The 17,316-nt window shown below is 38.3% G+C and overlaps 1 protein-coding gene across 1 annotated transcript in view; it reads left to right on the top strand.

Moving 5' to 3' along the window:
• The first annotated feature begins 224 nt into the window (after positions 1 to 224).
• Positions 225 to 17,316, top strand: part of LOC149027682 (pleiotropic drug resistance protein 2-like) — a 56,111-nt gene continuing 39,019 nt past the window's right edge. The window contains exons 1-6 of the mRNA XM_089164874.1: positions 225 to 925; positions 1,060 to 1,180; positions 1,691 to 1,779; positions 3,108 to 3,192; positions 3,304 to 3,594; positions 3,677 to 3,767. Coding sequence (XP_089021000.1) covers positions 561 to 925; positions 1,060 to 1,180; positions 1,691 to 1,779; positions 3,108 to 3,192; positions 3,304 to 3,594; positions 3,677 to 3,767 — 1,042 coding nt within the window. The 5' untranslated portion in view covers positions 225 to 560. The remainder of the gene's footprint in view (positions 926 to 1,059; positions 1,181 to 1,690; positions 1,780 to 3,107; positions 3,193 to 3,303; positions 3,595 to 3,676; positions 3,768 to 17,316) is intronic.

Below are 17,316 nucleotides of genomic sequence, written 5' to 3' on the forward strand. Positions count from 1 at the left end.
ACACCCTCCATGAGCCAACTACCAAGAGCATATCCGACCTAATAGCACGCTGCCAATCCTCGTCACGCCCATGCATGGCAAGTAGATAGCTAAACCCTCCCCAACAAACATCCGGCTAATCGGTTCGGATGCAGCATGTAGGATGTTGCTATTGTGATCCATTACAATAAAGCCCGCACCTCCAGCATGACCCTTCAAAGGTACAGCCGCATCCCACCAATTAGTTAGCTCAGAGATCAGAGCAAATATACATTTGTTCTGTGTTTTTTCATTTTTTTAACTGAGCTATATAAACTCATGGAGGTGGAAGAGTTGCTCAACATTTTTTGGAGAATGATTTGTCATGTACAATAACTTTGTCTCAGATGACAACAACATTTTGAACAAATTTGGTATGGAGAATGGAGTTTAGCGGCGCAAGTCAAAGAAGCTACGTCAGTCACCTGCTCCGTTAAGTTCTTGGATGCTGGTGCTTGTCCAAGAATCGTGTAGATACAGTGGTAGTGCTGAATGCATATAGTGGACTAGTTTTCTGTACTCCTTGTTTGAGTTCGTCTACAATGGCACCGGCGTTGTCAGGGGCGTTGTCAGGGGACGATCTAGGGAGTAGTCGTAGAAGTTGGACTTCCACGAGCTTTTGTGATGTATGGACGGCTCCACCAGATGTCTTCACTCGGAGCAGGAGAGATGGCGAGAATGAAGAGGAGGAGTTGAAATGGGCTGCCATAGAGAGGCTGCCGACGTTCGACCGGTTAAGGCGAGGGGTTATTAAGCAAGTTCAGGACAATGGTAAGGTTGTTCATGATGAGGTTGATCTTGCTAATCTTCGGCTTCAGGACAAGAAGCTGCTACTGGAGAACATTCTCAAGTTTGTCGAAGAGGACAACGAGAAATTTCTTCGCAGGCTCAGAGACCGAACTGAGCGGTCAGTCTCTCTCTCTTCCGCTCGTAAAGTGGTCTTCTACTAAGTTCCGGTTCCACTAAAAGTTCCGCCTTGTCATTTTCCGGAGTTTCAATTTTTGCCTTTCTTTCAGCTTATTGTCTTCTCGTCTGAAACAGGGTTGGGATTGAGATTCCTAAGATTGAGGTTCGTTTCGAGAACTTGTCAGTAGAGGGAGATGCGTATGTTGGAAGCAGGGCTCTTCCTACTCTACTCAATGCTGCCTTGAATACAATCGAGGTGCTTATCTTATCCTTGGTTTTCTTAACGAATCAGGTTTGGCCTTCTGTATATTGTCATTAGTTTCATCATACTTCGAATACATCTGTTCAGAACATTTTCCAAATTTCTACCGTCTTTAGTTTAGGAATTTTGTTAATTTCAGGCATTTTGTAACTACTAATAACGGATGGAGGTTCCCTATGAAGTGCATATGAGAAAATTGTCATTTGCTTCGTCAAGCAGTGTAACTAATTAGAATATGCTTACGGTGAATCTGATTTGGATTTTCTTGGGGGTTTATTCGCATATGCAGAACTAGAAACCGAGCAAATATTAGATGTTATCCCCCCTCTATTCATTTTGTTACTTTTTTCGAGCGTTAATGAACTGACCTGGAAGGAACTTTGCATTCTGTTGCCAGTGAATGATTTGTAGATTTCTTCTATCTGTTCTGTATTATTTTGCTTTAGGATACGAGTGCTTGATTGTTGAGCTGATCTGTAGTTTCTTATTTCAATTTTGTTGAAGGGAATTCTTGGAATGGTCTGGCTTTCGCCGTCCAAGAAGAGGACAATCAAGATGCTTCATGATGTCAGTGGAATAGTGAGACCATCAAGGTGTGCGTTTGTTTATGTCGTAGAGTTGTTTCCTAATTAAATACAAATTAATAGGATTTTCATGCAATGAATCTCATTGTCCAAATGGCTTTACCGTCAATTTCCCTTAATGGAACCTTCAAAGTCTTCCACCTGATAATAATAGAATTTTCAGGCGACAATATAAATCAATAGTGTTTCATTAACCCATTTCTGTGAGAACAATTTTAGAGTCCCTATTTTAATTTACACATTCATTTGACTGAAGAATAAGGCCAATATTTTGCAAAATGTGTATGGCTATAAAGTGAAATAGCCATTGTCACTCCATTAGAGTGTAAGTTATTCATTAAAGAAATTATTCATGCAGTTTATGGGTGTGAAATAATCAGCCCTACTATTATCTATACTTTCCATATTAACTATATGAGAGTTTCTCTAATTAAAAAAAAGAAAAAAAATATGTTGTTTATTTTACTTCTGGCTATTTTACATCCAAATAAATGGAGCCTTTGCAGAAAAGAGATTTATAAGTGGTCCTCAACATATATTGGATTATTGCTATCATTGGCTTTGTATTTTAATAAAGTCCATTTTTTGAATAAAACATGTGAGATAGATTTGGTGACCATTTGAGATCCTTTGCTTGTCTCACATCTGAAAAAGTAGTGGCTCAAAAATGTGAACATGCAAAGTTCCTCTATAATCATGGTGCTAGAATATTGATTACCTTAAATTTGAAGAAAGCCTATCAACTAAAACTTACTTGATCCCCACTGTGGGAGTGCTTTATGGTAATAAATCATTTTATGGGAGAAAAAAAAATTATAGGCCTATTGAGGTCACTAACCAATTAGGTTGAGGAAAAGTTATTTATAAGTTATACAATTGTTGTTACCTGGGACTTAGATGGTTCTCTTTTATACTCTTACTGGCTTGCTGGCTTGTTTAGCTGGGTCAACCCTTGATACTACCTCGGTTCCACACCACCTGGAAAACCGGCACACGACGTCCTCGACGGCCCACTCTAGGATAGTCCTCCTAGGTCGCCCCTCCCAAGTAAGCCATCCGGCAGGTCAGACCAATGATACGACCTCGGTTCCACACCACCTGGAAAACCGACTTACCAAGTGGGGGTTTGCCAAGGTATATCAGCCCACATCAGTGCTTGTAAGGCACCGATGTGGGACTAACCGTAACAACCCCCTCCTTTTTCCCCCTCCCTTTGGGTTGCTTATTAATATATTTATTTGCCTAAAAATCTTTGCGAGCACTTATCTAATTTTACAGTGTAGATAAACAGTTACATTACCTTTATTTTCTGTACCTAATCATAATATGATCTTCAGGATGACACTGCTTCTGGGACCTCCGGGCTCAGGGAAAACAACATTGCTGCAAGCCCTTGCAGGAAAGCTTGGCAAGGATTTAAGGGTCTCTCTCTCTATCTCCCTCTCTGTGTATGTTTTCATTCATGTAGCCACTTGTTGATGCATGTATGTGTGTGGTTTGGTTTCTTTTATTTGATAATGATAAAATCAACAGGTAACTGGAAAAATCAAATACTGTGGTCATGACTTGTCTGAATTTGTACCCCAAAGAACCTCTGCTTATATTAGCCAGCAAGATCTTCACTATGGCGAGATGACTGTGAGAGAGACTCTGGATTTCTCCGGACGTTGCTTGGGGGTAGGGACCAGATATGAAATGTTGGCAGAGTTGTCCAGACGGGAGAAAGCAGCAGGTATAAAACCAGATACTGAAATTGATGCATTCATGAAGGCTACAGCTGTGGCAGGCCAGGAAACTAGTCTGGTTACAGATTATATTCTTAAGGTTTGCTGCCTCCATTTATGTATACCCTCTTTTCTTGTTAATAAGATACTTTGACCAGACTAACTTGAAGATTCTTCAATAGATCCTTGGATTGGATATCTGTGCGGATATTCTAGTGGGTGATGAGATGAGAAGGGGAATTTCTGGTGGACAAAAGAAGCGTGTGACTACTGGTATGTGTGTATTTATAGAAGTGTACTTGAAAGTTCCAAGCCATAATATCCTTGTTCCTCTAGTTGGAACTTGGAAATGCTTTTCCATTTAAGGTCTGTGGCGGTTATGCTTCATCAATTTAAGTTAAAAATTGGTTTTCCATGGAAGATTATACTATCATTACACATCAAGTTGTCATCTTGTCGTTTGGATGGGCAAAATGAGGTGCTCTAGTTCAATTATTTCTTTTATGTTTTTGGATTTAACCTGTAGCTTTGTTGCTTATTCTTCCCATGGTATTAGGTGAAGTGCCAGGGAAAATTGCTTCATTTAGCATGAAGCTGCCGGTTTTAATACTTTAGCAAATCTTGATGGATGAGAGCCCCTGGCTTCCCCCCCCCCCCCCCGGGCCAAAAAAGAGGAAAAAAACCTAAAGAAACTACGAAAAAAGGAGAGAAAATAATAATTGACAAATCAATTAAATCTCATGCACTTCAAAAAATTCTAAGCATGTGGTAATGCTGTTATGTTTGGTATTTCTGATTACCTTGATTTCAAAAGTTATTATATTCTTGTTTGTGGTCAGAGGTCAGTCCTCCAGTTCATGTTTTGGTGCTTCTAGTTTCTTGCTAAATTTTATTTGCCAACTAGCATTGAAGGTTACACCTGTGCAAGGTTTTTTTTTCAGGGGCACTGTTCATATGTTTCTGCTGTTTGGTTGCCCCTTTGATATATGAAAACCAAAGTTGATAGATGATTGCGGTCAATTTAACAAGCTATCTTTCTCTCTTACAAGTTACAAGATAAGGTATCCTGACAAAAAGCTAGATGATTCATTGAAAGAAACAAAACCAGAACTGTAAAGAATTCCATTTAAATTGAAAAATGTCATCTTTAAGTTAGATATCCTACATCTTAGCCTATTCACATTCAGAATCCGATAAATGTACCAGACCATGTGGGTTTTTGCAAACATTTACAGTACAACATTGTGATCTTTCAAAATGCTTAAACTGTAGCTATCAACTCAAGAACTTGAACTATTAGGTGGAGAATTCAAAGGTATACTATGGGATAAAAGGGTTCATGGATGTTAAATAGTAAAGTGTTAAATAATTTAAGGGTTAAGTTAGTTCCCAAGGTTATTTTAGTCCTCACACTTAATTGTTAATTTTATATAAAGTATACAAAAACTTGGGGTATATTTGTAATTTCGTTAGATCTTAAATTATTACAAGTAAAGTGCATATTGGTGGGATAGCTTATACTCTCTTTTCTCTCCCAAAAGATAGTCTACTTCTCCAACTCTTCTTCTCATGTCAGTTTCTTTCTCTTTTTCTTCTCCTGCTGGTTTGTTTATTTTCTTTTTGTCACCATGAGTAACAAATGTTGGACTGTCGTCCTAACACCAGCAACCCAACCTGACAGTGCCAGATGACAAGAAAGAACGAGGTTTCGATGACATCTGATAATGGTGCAACAGCCTAATTACACCTTATACGAAAAGAAGCGCAGGTAAATAACACCAGATTTCAGGAAACAAATCAGCTTTAGCTGTTCCGCTATAAATTATGAAACCTACCAAAAAAAATCAAAATAAATGAAGAGCTGATAGTTGAGAAGAATGGATCAAGAGATTGGATGGGCTTGTTTAGAATGATTGAGGTCACTGTTATTTATAAAAAGAATGATAAATACGTATAAGATCTCCTAGTTAAGGCTGAGTCACAGGTTAACTGATGCAGGACAACCAGCCAAGAGCCCATTTGAACCAGGATTGAAGGCCAGCTCAAAACATGAAAAAGGGAAGCCAAAGTACTGTTCACGTGAACAGTATCACGACTCATTATTTGGCATATTGGGAATATCTCATAGAGGATTTGTGGGGCCCAAAATCAGATTGCATGAAATTTTTTTTTTTTTGGGAGATTTAAGATCTTAGTTTAGTTTCTATTTTGGTAGTTTCTATTTTAGTTATTGATGCATGTGGCTGAAATATAGAGCCTAGTAGTTTCTAATTTTAATTAGTTTCTATATTTATAAGATTCTGCCCTTACATTGCAATATAAAAGAGACTTATGAAATAGAAAGAAGATGGATTGAAGCTTCAGCAGTGGGTGTTTCCCAGCCCCCTTCTTTCTCTCCTCTCCTGTTCTTCTGATAAGTGTTCTACTCCTTCCCCTTGTTACCCCTATCTTCTTTAACCTTATTTCTTCTCTATTCTGTTCCTAATTGATGTGAACAATATTTTGGCCTCCCTTTTTTGGCCTTCAATGCTGGTTTGAATTGGCCCCTAGTTGGTTGTCATGCTTCATCACCATATAGATATAACGAACCAAGGAAGTGTCTAGTAAATGCCTATCCTTAAGAATCCCTCTCTTGTTGGTGAATGAATATCACTCATCTCCAATTTGGACACAATAAGATAGAATAACTTGCAAGTCAATCACTTTGTGTATACGTCAGCTAACTGGCTCTCTGTAGATGAATGGGATGCTAAGAGCGTTGTTCAAGCTGCTTTTTGCTGTAAGTGTTTGTCAGTCTTAATATGCTTTGGCCTGTTATGCTGGATTTGTTATTGGCTATATTTATCGCTGCTTTATTATCAGAGTACAGACTCATGCGTTCTTCAAAGCTTAACCTTGCCATCCACCAGCAACACTTTAAGCCAGTTAAGTTTGCATGCAGTTATAGTCTTATACCATTGGTTGGAAATCTGCTTCTGCACTGAATATGGATCCCGCTGATTGCCAGGAATGTATGATATCCTGAAGCAGAGAGCTGATCATCAATGGAACTGACCTAGTCAGCATCAGTAAAGCATTTCAGCTTCAGATTTATTATATTCTTTTATAGGTAAAAGAAGAGCATCCAGTGCCAATCCTGCAACATGATGTTGCAACAGCACAACTTAAATATTGCTCAAGGCTCACCTACTTTAAAACTTCAGATTGCACTGTAGGAGAACAATCTGCCCTTTCCTGGTGCTGATTTCAAGTTTCTCAGTAATAGGTATACAACCTCAAAGATGATTAGTCCAAGAATCATACAAGAACCAGCTCACAACACCAAAACATAACAATATATGGCCAGTATGGGGAAGGTATATCTATCTGCCTATGAGTCATTGATCTCTCCGTCTCAACTGTTCACCTCCTTTGCGACTGGTTTGATGATCTACATCAGTAGGATAGTTTGTAGGTCTATAGCGAAGCATCCATATCTCACTTAGAAGATCTAGGACATACTCCTTTTAGAAATAAAAATATCCTTGTTTGAACACGTTACTTCAATCCCTAGATAATATCTTAGAGATCCTAAATCTTCTGTCTCAAACTCTGTTTGGTAACCGAGTTTCCTGCAGGGAGATTTGTGCATCGTTACTCTCTGTTACCACTAGATCACCAACATAGGCAACACAGGCAGTAACCTTTCAGGTTCTTGTGTCTTAAAATTAAGGTCTGATCAGCATATCTATTTTAATATCTAAACTGTTTCATGGCCTCCTTGAACCAGCCAAACCAAGCCTAGGGGAACTGGTTGAGATCATAGAGGGATTTCATTTACACACTTGCCGGCTGTAGAGGATTCAAATCCTAGGGGGGATATGCATGTATGCCTCTTTCTTCAGGATCACCATTAAGGGAAGCATTCTTCACATAAAGTTGTCAAAGTTTCTATCAAAGATTTGTAGAATTGGACAGTAATAGTTGAACAAAGTTCTTTTTTGGGGACGGGCCAAATGTGACCTGTTGGTCAATCCCATAGGTCTAGGCGAAAGCCCTTGCTGACCAGTCTTGTATTGTATTTCTCAACTGTTAGACTGGCCTTCTGTTTTACTCTGTGCACCCATTTACAGCCCTTGTAACATCTTGCATTCAGGACAAGGGACAATCTCCCAGGATTCATGCTTCTTCAAGCCCCGCAATTCATCTAACATAGATATAGATGACAATACGTCACAAAGGCATGATAAGGGATAGGATGTCTGTTGCATGTTCTAAAGCCCTTTGTAATAGTAATGGGAACATCATTGGACAAGGAACAAGTTCCAATTTAGGGATTTGATTCCTTCAGGCGAAGGAACAAGAGGTAGCAGCCATGGGAGGAGGAAGAAGGATTGAAAAAGAGAGGTGAAGATGAAAGATTGGGATGACCGTGAGAGATTCCGTTCCCTCTCACATATCTGTTTTCTAATAAACTTTAAGATATTAAATAAGCCCCCTAGGTGAAAAAGGGAAAAACTACAACTTAACCTGTCTGGTAGGCTGTAACAGGAAAGCGACAAAAGTACCCTCCTTAACATACAAACTCTAACATAAAGTATTATATCACCACACGGAGTTTTAGAAGAAGAAGAAGCTGCTGGATCCTGAAGATTGATGGACCTAGTGGATTTGAGATGGGCTGTTCTTTTCTCTGGAATGAGCAAATCCCCTTCTCCTCCTTCCTCTTGCTGGTATCTTTTGCTTATTTCTCTATTTTCTTCGTTTTTGCAAGGGGTAATTTATGATGGACTGTTCTCTCAACAGCAACAACCAAACCCACCCTTAATAGAAATTTTTGATGACATTTCTAATGCTGCAGCAGTCCACTTGCACCAGATAACAGGAAATGAAGAATCAGATTCACCTGTCCATCATTTGTGGTAATGAAATGTTGAAAGAAACGATTGTGGTAGAATGGCTTATTGATCAATGATCTCAAGCCCTCTATTTATAATTAAGTGGAAAGTACACTATTACAAGGAATAGAATTTTACATGAATACAAACTCTAATTTAACTCCTATACAAACTCTAATTGAACTCCTAGTAGAATCCAACGCTCCCCCTCAAGTTGAGGCATAGATATTAGTCATGCCCAACTTGCCTACAATAGGAAGGAAATCTCTTTCTTTCAAACCCTTAGTGAAAAAATCTGCCTACTTGATCTCCAGATCTTACAAAAGGCATGTAGATAAACCCTTGTTCCAACTATCCTTTGACAAAAAACCTGTCAATTTCAATGTGCTTAGTTCGATCATGTTGCACTAGATTATTAGCAATACTAATAGCAGCCTTGTTGTCACAATATAACATCATAGGGTTTGGAACTTGGACTCCAATATCTTATAACAAGCCTTTCAACCATAGTAGCTCACAAACTCCACGAACCATAGCTCTGTATTCAGTTTCGGTGCTAGATAAAGCTACCACATTCTATTTCTTACTTCTCCAAGTAACTAGATTACCTCCAACAAAGGTACAGTAACCTGAAATTGACTTCTTGTCTAGAGATCCAGCCCAGTCTGCATCAGTGTATGCTTCTACTTTTAGATTATTATTGGGTGACAAAAGTATTCCTTTTCCAGGAGTTCCATTCAAATACTGTAGTATTCTGGTAATAGCCTTCATATGAGCTAAATATGGATCATACATGAATTGGCTCACTATCCCTACATCATAAGCAATGTCTGGCCTGGTGTGGGACAAGTAAATAAGCTTCCCTACTAGTCTTTGGTATCTTCCTTTGTCCATTGGTTCTCCCTCTTTTTCTTTAAGTTTAGCTCCAGCTTCAATAGGGGTATCAACTGCTTTACACCCCAACATTCCCACTTCTGATAATATATCTAGGACATACTTTCTTTGGGATAGGAATATACCTTTCTTTGATAGAGCCACCTCAATCCCTAAGAAATACTGAAACTTCCCTAGATCTTTAATTTCGAACTCTCTGCCAAGAAAGTCCTTCAACTTTTGAATTTCTTCACCATCATTCCCTGTGATGACAATATCATCTACATGGACAATGAGAAGTTTGATGTTAGTACCTGACTTCTTGACAAATAGTGTATGATCAACATTGTTTTGCTTGTACCCAATAGAAGTCATTGCCTTCAGGAGGCGGCCAAACCATCATCTAGGAAATTGTTTTAACCCATAAATTGACTTCTTCAACCGACAAACTTTCCCTGCAGTATTGTCATCAGAGAAACCGTGTGGGATTTCCATATAGACTTCTTCTGCTAACTCCCTATGTAAGAAGGCATTATTTATGTCTAGTTGATGCAAGTTCCAGTCTTTGTTCACAGCTACAGACAACAGAACTCTGACAGTGTTTAGTTTCACAACAGGGGCAAAGGTCTCCTGATAATCAATCCCATAGGTTTGAGTAAACCCCTTTGCAACTAATCTAGCTTTCAACTTGTTGACTGATCCATCCATATTTTGTTTAACCACAAATACCCATTTGTAGCCCATTGGTTTTTTTCTTAGAGGAAGTGTAACCAGCTCCCAAGTGTCATTTTTTTTCATTGCCTGCATTTCCATTACCATAGCTGCCTTCCATCTCTTATCAGCATAGGCTTCTTGCCAACTTTTAGGAACAGATACAGATGATAAAGAGGATATAAAAGCACGGTAGGAGTCAAACAAAGAGTTATAAGAAACATATTTAGCTATGGGATGTTGAGTACAAGATCTGACCCCTTTTCTAACAACAATAGAAAAATCAGAAGAAGATACCTTAAAGGGAACAAGTAGAATCGATTCTTGAGCGGGAGACTGAAGTGGTAACGTATCACCTTTCTCTACCTGCTTTAGTTGGTTGTAATTCTTCCTTTGATAAGTCTGCACCTCCTTATTATGGTCAATCTAGTTTTGAAAGACCCCAACAGTGTGTCTCACAGGAGTGGTCTCCCCCTGGCTAGGTTCTTCACATGGTTCAGAAAACGAAGGGGGGAGGATTAAAGTCCTCAGGTATATTGGCCGAAGTCTCCCCCTGGTCAGGAAACTCTTTTGGGACTCTTAAGTTGTGTTGGTGTGTGATAGGAAGATCTAGAGTCAGAAAGAACACCTCTCCTCCAGGACTCTCCCCCTAGAGAGGTGTATAGTAAGGGCAAGACTCATTAAAAATTACATCCATGGATACAATGGTTTTCCTGGAAGGAGGATGATAACATTTGTACCCTTTTTGAGTAGCAGAATACACCAAAAATATGCAACGTAGGCCGCGGGGAGTGAGCTTACTCTGGTGGGCTATGATTCTGGCTTAACACACACATCCAAAAACCTTTGGGAGAATAACAAAAGAAGAGGCTCTCTGAAGAATCTCATTAGGACATTTAAAACCAAGTATCCTACTGGGCATCCTATTCATAAGGTAAGAAGCAGTGAGTATAGCATTACTCCAGTATTGGTCACGTACATTCATAGCAATCATAATGGAACGGGCTATCTCTAAGAGATGCCGATTCTTCCTTTCGGCAACCCCATTTTGGGTAGCAGTATCAACGCAACTGGTTTGGTGTATTATGCCGAGTCCAGAGAGATATCTCTGAAATTCACCATCAATATACTTTGTACCATTGTCACTGCGAAGGATCTTCACAGTGGCATTGAACTGAGTTTTAATCATATTATGAAAATCACGAAAACATCGGAAAACCTCATTTTTTTGTTTTAAAAAATAAATTCATGTAGAATGAGAGTGACAATCAATAAAAGTAACAAAATATCTATGGCCAGTAATAGACACGTCGGCAGGGACCCCACACATTAGTATGAATTAGCATAAAAGAATAGTTTTTCTATTATGAAGAGAAGGTAAATAAGTAGAACGAGCATGCTTCGCAAAAATGCAAGCTTCACAAAAAATTATCCGCATTACTAGAAGAAACCAAATCAGGAAATATTTTCTTAAGAGTTCCTAGAGGGGGGGTGACCTAGCCTACGGTGCCATTGATGAAGGTCTGATATTACCGAATTGACCGGAATAGAAGATGTAGTCAAAGCAAAAGCAAATCCTCCAATCGGCTCGAGCAAATAAAGTCCATTGTCTAGTTTACCACGTCCAATCTCCTTCCCTGTGACCAGATCTTGGAAGACACAGTAAGATGAGAAAAGGTCACTTTACAATTCAAGTCATGTGTAAGATTACTGATAGAGAGCAAGTTAGTAGAGAAAGATGGAACATGTAAAACTTTAGACAAAGAAAGTGATGGAGAATGCTGAATGGTCCCTTTTCCAGCAATGGAAGAATAGGAGCCATCAGCAATTCGAACTTTATCCTTTCCAGAAGTTGGAGAATAATGTAAGAGAGGAGGATAAACCTGTCATATGATCTGTGGCTCTTGTATCAATGATCCAAGGGGTAGAAACTGAATAAACTTGAAAGCCTGTAAAAGTTTTACCTGAAGTAGCAAGGTAGGAGTCGGTATGAGTAGTAGAGGAAGCAATGGTCGAGGCTGTACCGGCAGTAGAAGACTGCATAATACGTCGTAGAGTAGCATACTCCTCCTGTGAAAAACCAACGTCTGCAGAGGGTGTGGTGGAAACTAATCTCAAAAAGATTAGCCTTTGGGTTTCCCTTTCTTTGTGCTCGTTTTTGCTCAAAATTAGCAGGCTTCCTATGCAGTTTCCAACAATTTGCCTTGGTATGATATGGTTTGTAGCATAATTTTGTTCTTGTTTTGCTTAAAACCGTTGACATCCCTAAGATCAAAGTATAAGTATTAAGTCGTTCTCCCTTTCCTACACTAGAACAATCTTATGCCCTTGTTCAGTGTGAGGAAAGTCGTCGATTAGCCTTGCTTCATGCTCCCATTATGGAGAAATCAGCCTTATAGTGTGTTCGCACTAAACCTGATTCGGCTAAGGAGATTGTCAAGTGTTAGCTCTGTCACAAACCATATCATACCAAGCCAAATTGTTGGAAGCTTCATGGGAAGCCTGCTGATTTTAAGCAAAAAAAGGCATAAAGAAGGGGAAAACCAAAAACTAACATTTTTTAGATAGTTTCCACAACACCCTCTGCAGACATTGGTTTTTCACAGGAGGAGTTAACTACTATGCGACGAATTCTGCAGTCTTCTACTGCCGTTATACCCTCTACTAGTGCTTCCTCCACTACCCATACCAATTCCAACCTTGCTACTTCAGGTAAAACCTTTATAGGCTATCATGTTTCTTCAGTTTCTGCTCCCTGGATCATTGATACAGGACCCACATATCATATGACAGTTCATCCTCTTTTTTTTCTTAAATTATGCTCCAACTTCCGGAAAAGATAAAGTTCGAATTGCTGATGACTCCTATTCTTCCATTGCTGAAAAAAGGGACCATTCAGCATTCTCCATCCTTCTCTTTGTCTAAAGTTTTACACGTTCCCTCTTTCTCTACTAACTTGCTCTCTATCAGTAGTCTTGCACATGACTTGAATTGTAAAGTGATTTTTTTCCCATCCTACTGTGTCTTCCAGGATTTAGTAATTGGGAAGTAGATCGGACGTGGTAAACTAGACAATGGACTTTATATGTTGGAGCCAATTGGAGGATCTACTTTTGCTATGACTGCATTTGCTAATCAGGTCCTTTCGGTAATATCAGACCCTCAGCAGTGGCACCGTAGGCTCGGTCACCCCCTCTAGGAACTCTTAAGAAAGTATTTCCTGATTTAGTTTCTTCTTGTAAAAAGGATGAATTTTTTTGTGAAGCCTGCATTTTTGCGAAGCAGACTCGTTCTACTTATTTACCTTCTCTTCATAATAGAGTATCTATTTCTTTTGGATTAATTCATACTGATGTGTGGGGCCCTTGCCGACGTGTGTCTATTATTGGCCATAGGTACTTTGTTACTTTTATTGATTGTCACTCTTGTTCTACATGGATTTATCTTTAAAAAAAAAAAATGAGGTTTTTCGATGTTTTCGTGATTTTCATAATATGATTAAGACTCAGTTCAATGCTACTGTGATGATCCTTTACAGTGACAAACTGATAATGGCACAAAATATATTGATGGTGAATTTCATAGATATCTCTCTGACTTTGGCATAATACATAATACACCAGACCAGTTGTGTTGATATTACTGCACAAAATGAGGTTGCTGAAAGGAAGAATCGGCATCTTTTAGAGATAGCCCGTTCCCTTATGATTGCTATGAATGTCCCTGACAAATACTGGAGTGATGATATACTCACTGCCTCTTACCTTATGAATAATGTTAGAAAACAAGCATTAAATAATCAAAATAGCAGCTGAACTTGAACAAAGAAAAGAGAGAAGAAGAAGAAGAGAAGAGAGATGAAGAACTAGTAGAAGAGGCTTGTGATTCTTGCTTCAAGAGTCTAGAATCATAGAGCCCTTTTATTTATAGCTTCTAATGAATCTAATACAACTTGAGAGACAAATAATTGTCCTCTAGAAAAAAGGAAACAAAACATTACAGCTTTAGTAACTTCCTAGCTCCTAAAATAGAAAGTTATGAAAATAGGAACTACCATCCAAATAGACTATGCTTTTTAGAAACTATCGAAACTTATGTAGAAAGACTCTTACATTAGAAATAGAAACTATGCAGTTTTTACTGTTCACGTGAATAGTAAATACTGTTCACGTGAATAGTAACATGAATAGTAAAATAGTCCAGACTTGCATATACTTCAACACTCTCCCTCAAGCTGGAGTGTACACAAAGAAAACTTCAGTTTGCACAATAAGAATAAACTTGAAAGGTAGCACCAATCTTGAATCATGTAGCAATGTCAGACGTTGATAAACACTGATAAAACTTCACTCAGGAGACAATCAACACCAACTTAAAAAAAACTTTAATTCTTCATGTCGAAAGAACCATCCAATAATGAAAACAATCGACGATGTTGAAGACGAACAAAGTCCATAAGTATAGCAGGATCAAAGACACTATCCACATAACGCCGGTAGTAAGGAGAAATATCCACACTAAATCTTCAAAATTGTAATTCCAAAGTCCATATAAATGCTTTGCAATAAGCCAAGTAGTAGGTAGGCAAAAAGCACTATCCACATAATGCCGGTAATAGGGAGAAATATCCACGCTAAATCTTAAAAAATGCAACTTTAATGACCATATAAATGCTTCATAAGACGGCAAGTAACAGGTAAAGTATGGGTAGGTAAAAGACAATTTTGATTATTGTAGACCAAGTTGGTAACGTAATATGGGATACTACGAACCAAGTAGGTAGGTAAAGGACAATATGAGTTACTGTGACCAAGTAGTTAAAGTAAAGGACAATATGGGTTATTGCGATCCAAGTAGGTGAGGTAAAAAACAGTATGGGTTATTGTGGACCAAGTAGGTAAGGTAAAAAACAGTATGGGTTACTGCAGACCAAGTAGATAAGGTAAAATACAGTATCGGTTACTGCAGACCAAGTAGGTAAGGTAGTATGGGTAACTACCGATCAAGTAGGTAGGTAAAAGGGTTATATAGGTAAAGATAGGAAATGATATTGTTGTAGAATGCAAAAAGTTGAGGGCAAAGATCTTCACTAATAATATCCATCAGCACATCTTGAGTAGATATAGAATAAGGTACCATTCTCCCCCTCACGTGTAGCATTACATGTGGACAATTAATGATGACCAGTGACAAGCATCTTAAAAGTATGAGCACAAAAGAAACCCAAGAAGGAAAAGTAGCAGCCACATAGCAGTGTATTATTCACCAATAAAGCTGATCAAGCAGCAGAAAATCGTCTCACAGGACAAAGTCTTGTTCACCAAGGGGGAAAAAAATTCTGGACCACCGCTAACCCTTAGTCATGAGCAAATTAGATCAGGAATATATATATATATATATATATATATATATATATATATATATATATATATATATATATATGTAATAGATAATGGATATATAAATATATATATTGAACCAGCTTGGAATCTCAAAATATATATTGAACCAATGGAATCTCAATTGCGAAGAAGTGCAGTAATCCACCGAAGAAGTGCAATAGCGGTAGCAAATAATATCAGATCTCGGACCATAGCAACAACCTTCTACTAGATTTAAAACTCTAAAAGATCTTGATATGAAGGAAAAGTAGTCCTTTAGGTCTTTGTAGAAGTTTTAGATAAAAAGAAGGCTAAACTTGATTCTGAAATAAACAACGGAAGCAGTAGTAAAGCAAGACGGTAGCAGCATAATTTTTCAGAACAGAGAAATTCAATGAAACAGGGGTACTAGTATACGACTTACAGCAGAACTTATAGCTCAAACAATGGAAGACAATACTTATGTCTTGCAATCCGAATTATGGGCATATCTTCGCAAGAATCAAGAGGAATCCCAAGACATCAGTATAGTGCAGATTGAACTTCAAATTTGCAAAAAAAAAAAAGGTAATTGCAGCCTCAGTTGAATCAAATAGGTAGACATATCCTCAGAAAGCTTGGGGCCTTTTTGTAGTATTAATACATAGATACTCGATGCTTCAAAAGTAAAAGAAGAAGGATAGCCATTCACAATTACTGCAGCAAAGTTTCGGGCTACCCTAGATAAGAAAAAGGAAAAAAAAAAGCTGGGCAGCCAAGAGAGAGAAAACAGTCCCTAAGTTGATTAAATTTGCTCTGATGCCATGTTAGAAAACAAACATTAAATAATCAAAACAGCAGCTGAACTTGAACAAAGAAAAGAGAGAAGAAGAAGAAGAGAAGAGAGATGAAGAACTAGTAGAAGAGGCTTGTGATTCTTGCTTCAAGAGTCTAGAATCATAGAGCCCTTTTATTTATAGCTTCTAATGAATCTAATACAACTTGAGAGACAACTAATTGTCCTCTAGAAAAAAGGAAACAAAAAATTACAGCTTTAGTAACTTCCTAGCTCCTAAAATAGAAAGTTATGAAAATAGAAACTCCACCCAAATAGAAACTATGCTTTTAGAAACTATCAAGACTTATGTAGAAAGAATCCTACATTAGAAATAGAAACTATGCAGTTTTTACTGTTCACGTGAATAGTAAATACTGTTCACGTGAACAGTAACATGAACAGTAAAATAGTCTAGACTTGCATATACTTCAACAAATAGGATGCCCAGTAGGATACTTGGTTTTAATTTCCTAATGAGCTTCTCCAGGGAACCTCTTCTTTTATTATCCCCCCCAAAGGTTTTTGGATGTGTGTATTATGCCAGAATCACATCCCATCAAAGTAAGCTGGCTCCCTGTGGCCTACGTTGCATTTTTCTAGGGTATTCTGCTACTCAGAAAGGGTACAGATGTTATCATCCTCCTTCCAGGAAAACCATTGTCTCTATGAATGTCATTTTTAATGAATCTTGTCCTTACTATACACCTCTCAAGGGAGAGAGTCCTAGAGAATAGGTGCTTTATCCAACTCTAGACCTTTTTATCACCCCAAAGTCTTAAGTATAACCTTTGGAGATCAACTAGGCTCTGAGCTGCTCAACGGTGCTGTCAGAATGATACTTAATAATAAACACTCAACTACACTTAGCCACACCAACTAAAGTCCATGTGTTTCGGGGGTCAAAATTTCCATTTCCACATCCATGGTAGCTTTCTAGTGAGGGTTTTCGAGAGCCACAAAGTGATGACGGACATTTAATGTGGAAGGGACACAGAAGGATTATGCACATTAGGTGGTAGATGAGAGATAAAAAAAAAATTATCAATAAGATAAAGAATAATAGAATGCAATTTGCACGAACGTTTTCCTTTACAGAGAGCTATAGGTAAGTCATCCAAAGGCAAGGAGGCAGGAGCTTCAATGAGGAGGATAGTGGGACAAAG

The sequence above is a fragment of the Hakea prostrata genome, chromosome 1 (assembly GCF_041222555.1).
Source record: "Hakea prostrata isolate BN-2017 chromosome 1, UWA_Hpros_2, whole genome shotgun sequence".
NCBI lineage: Eukaryota > Viridiplantae > Streptophyta > Magnoliopsida > Proteales > Proteaceae > Hakea > Hakea prostrata.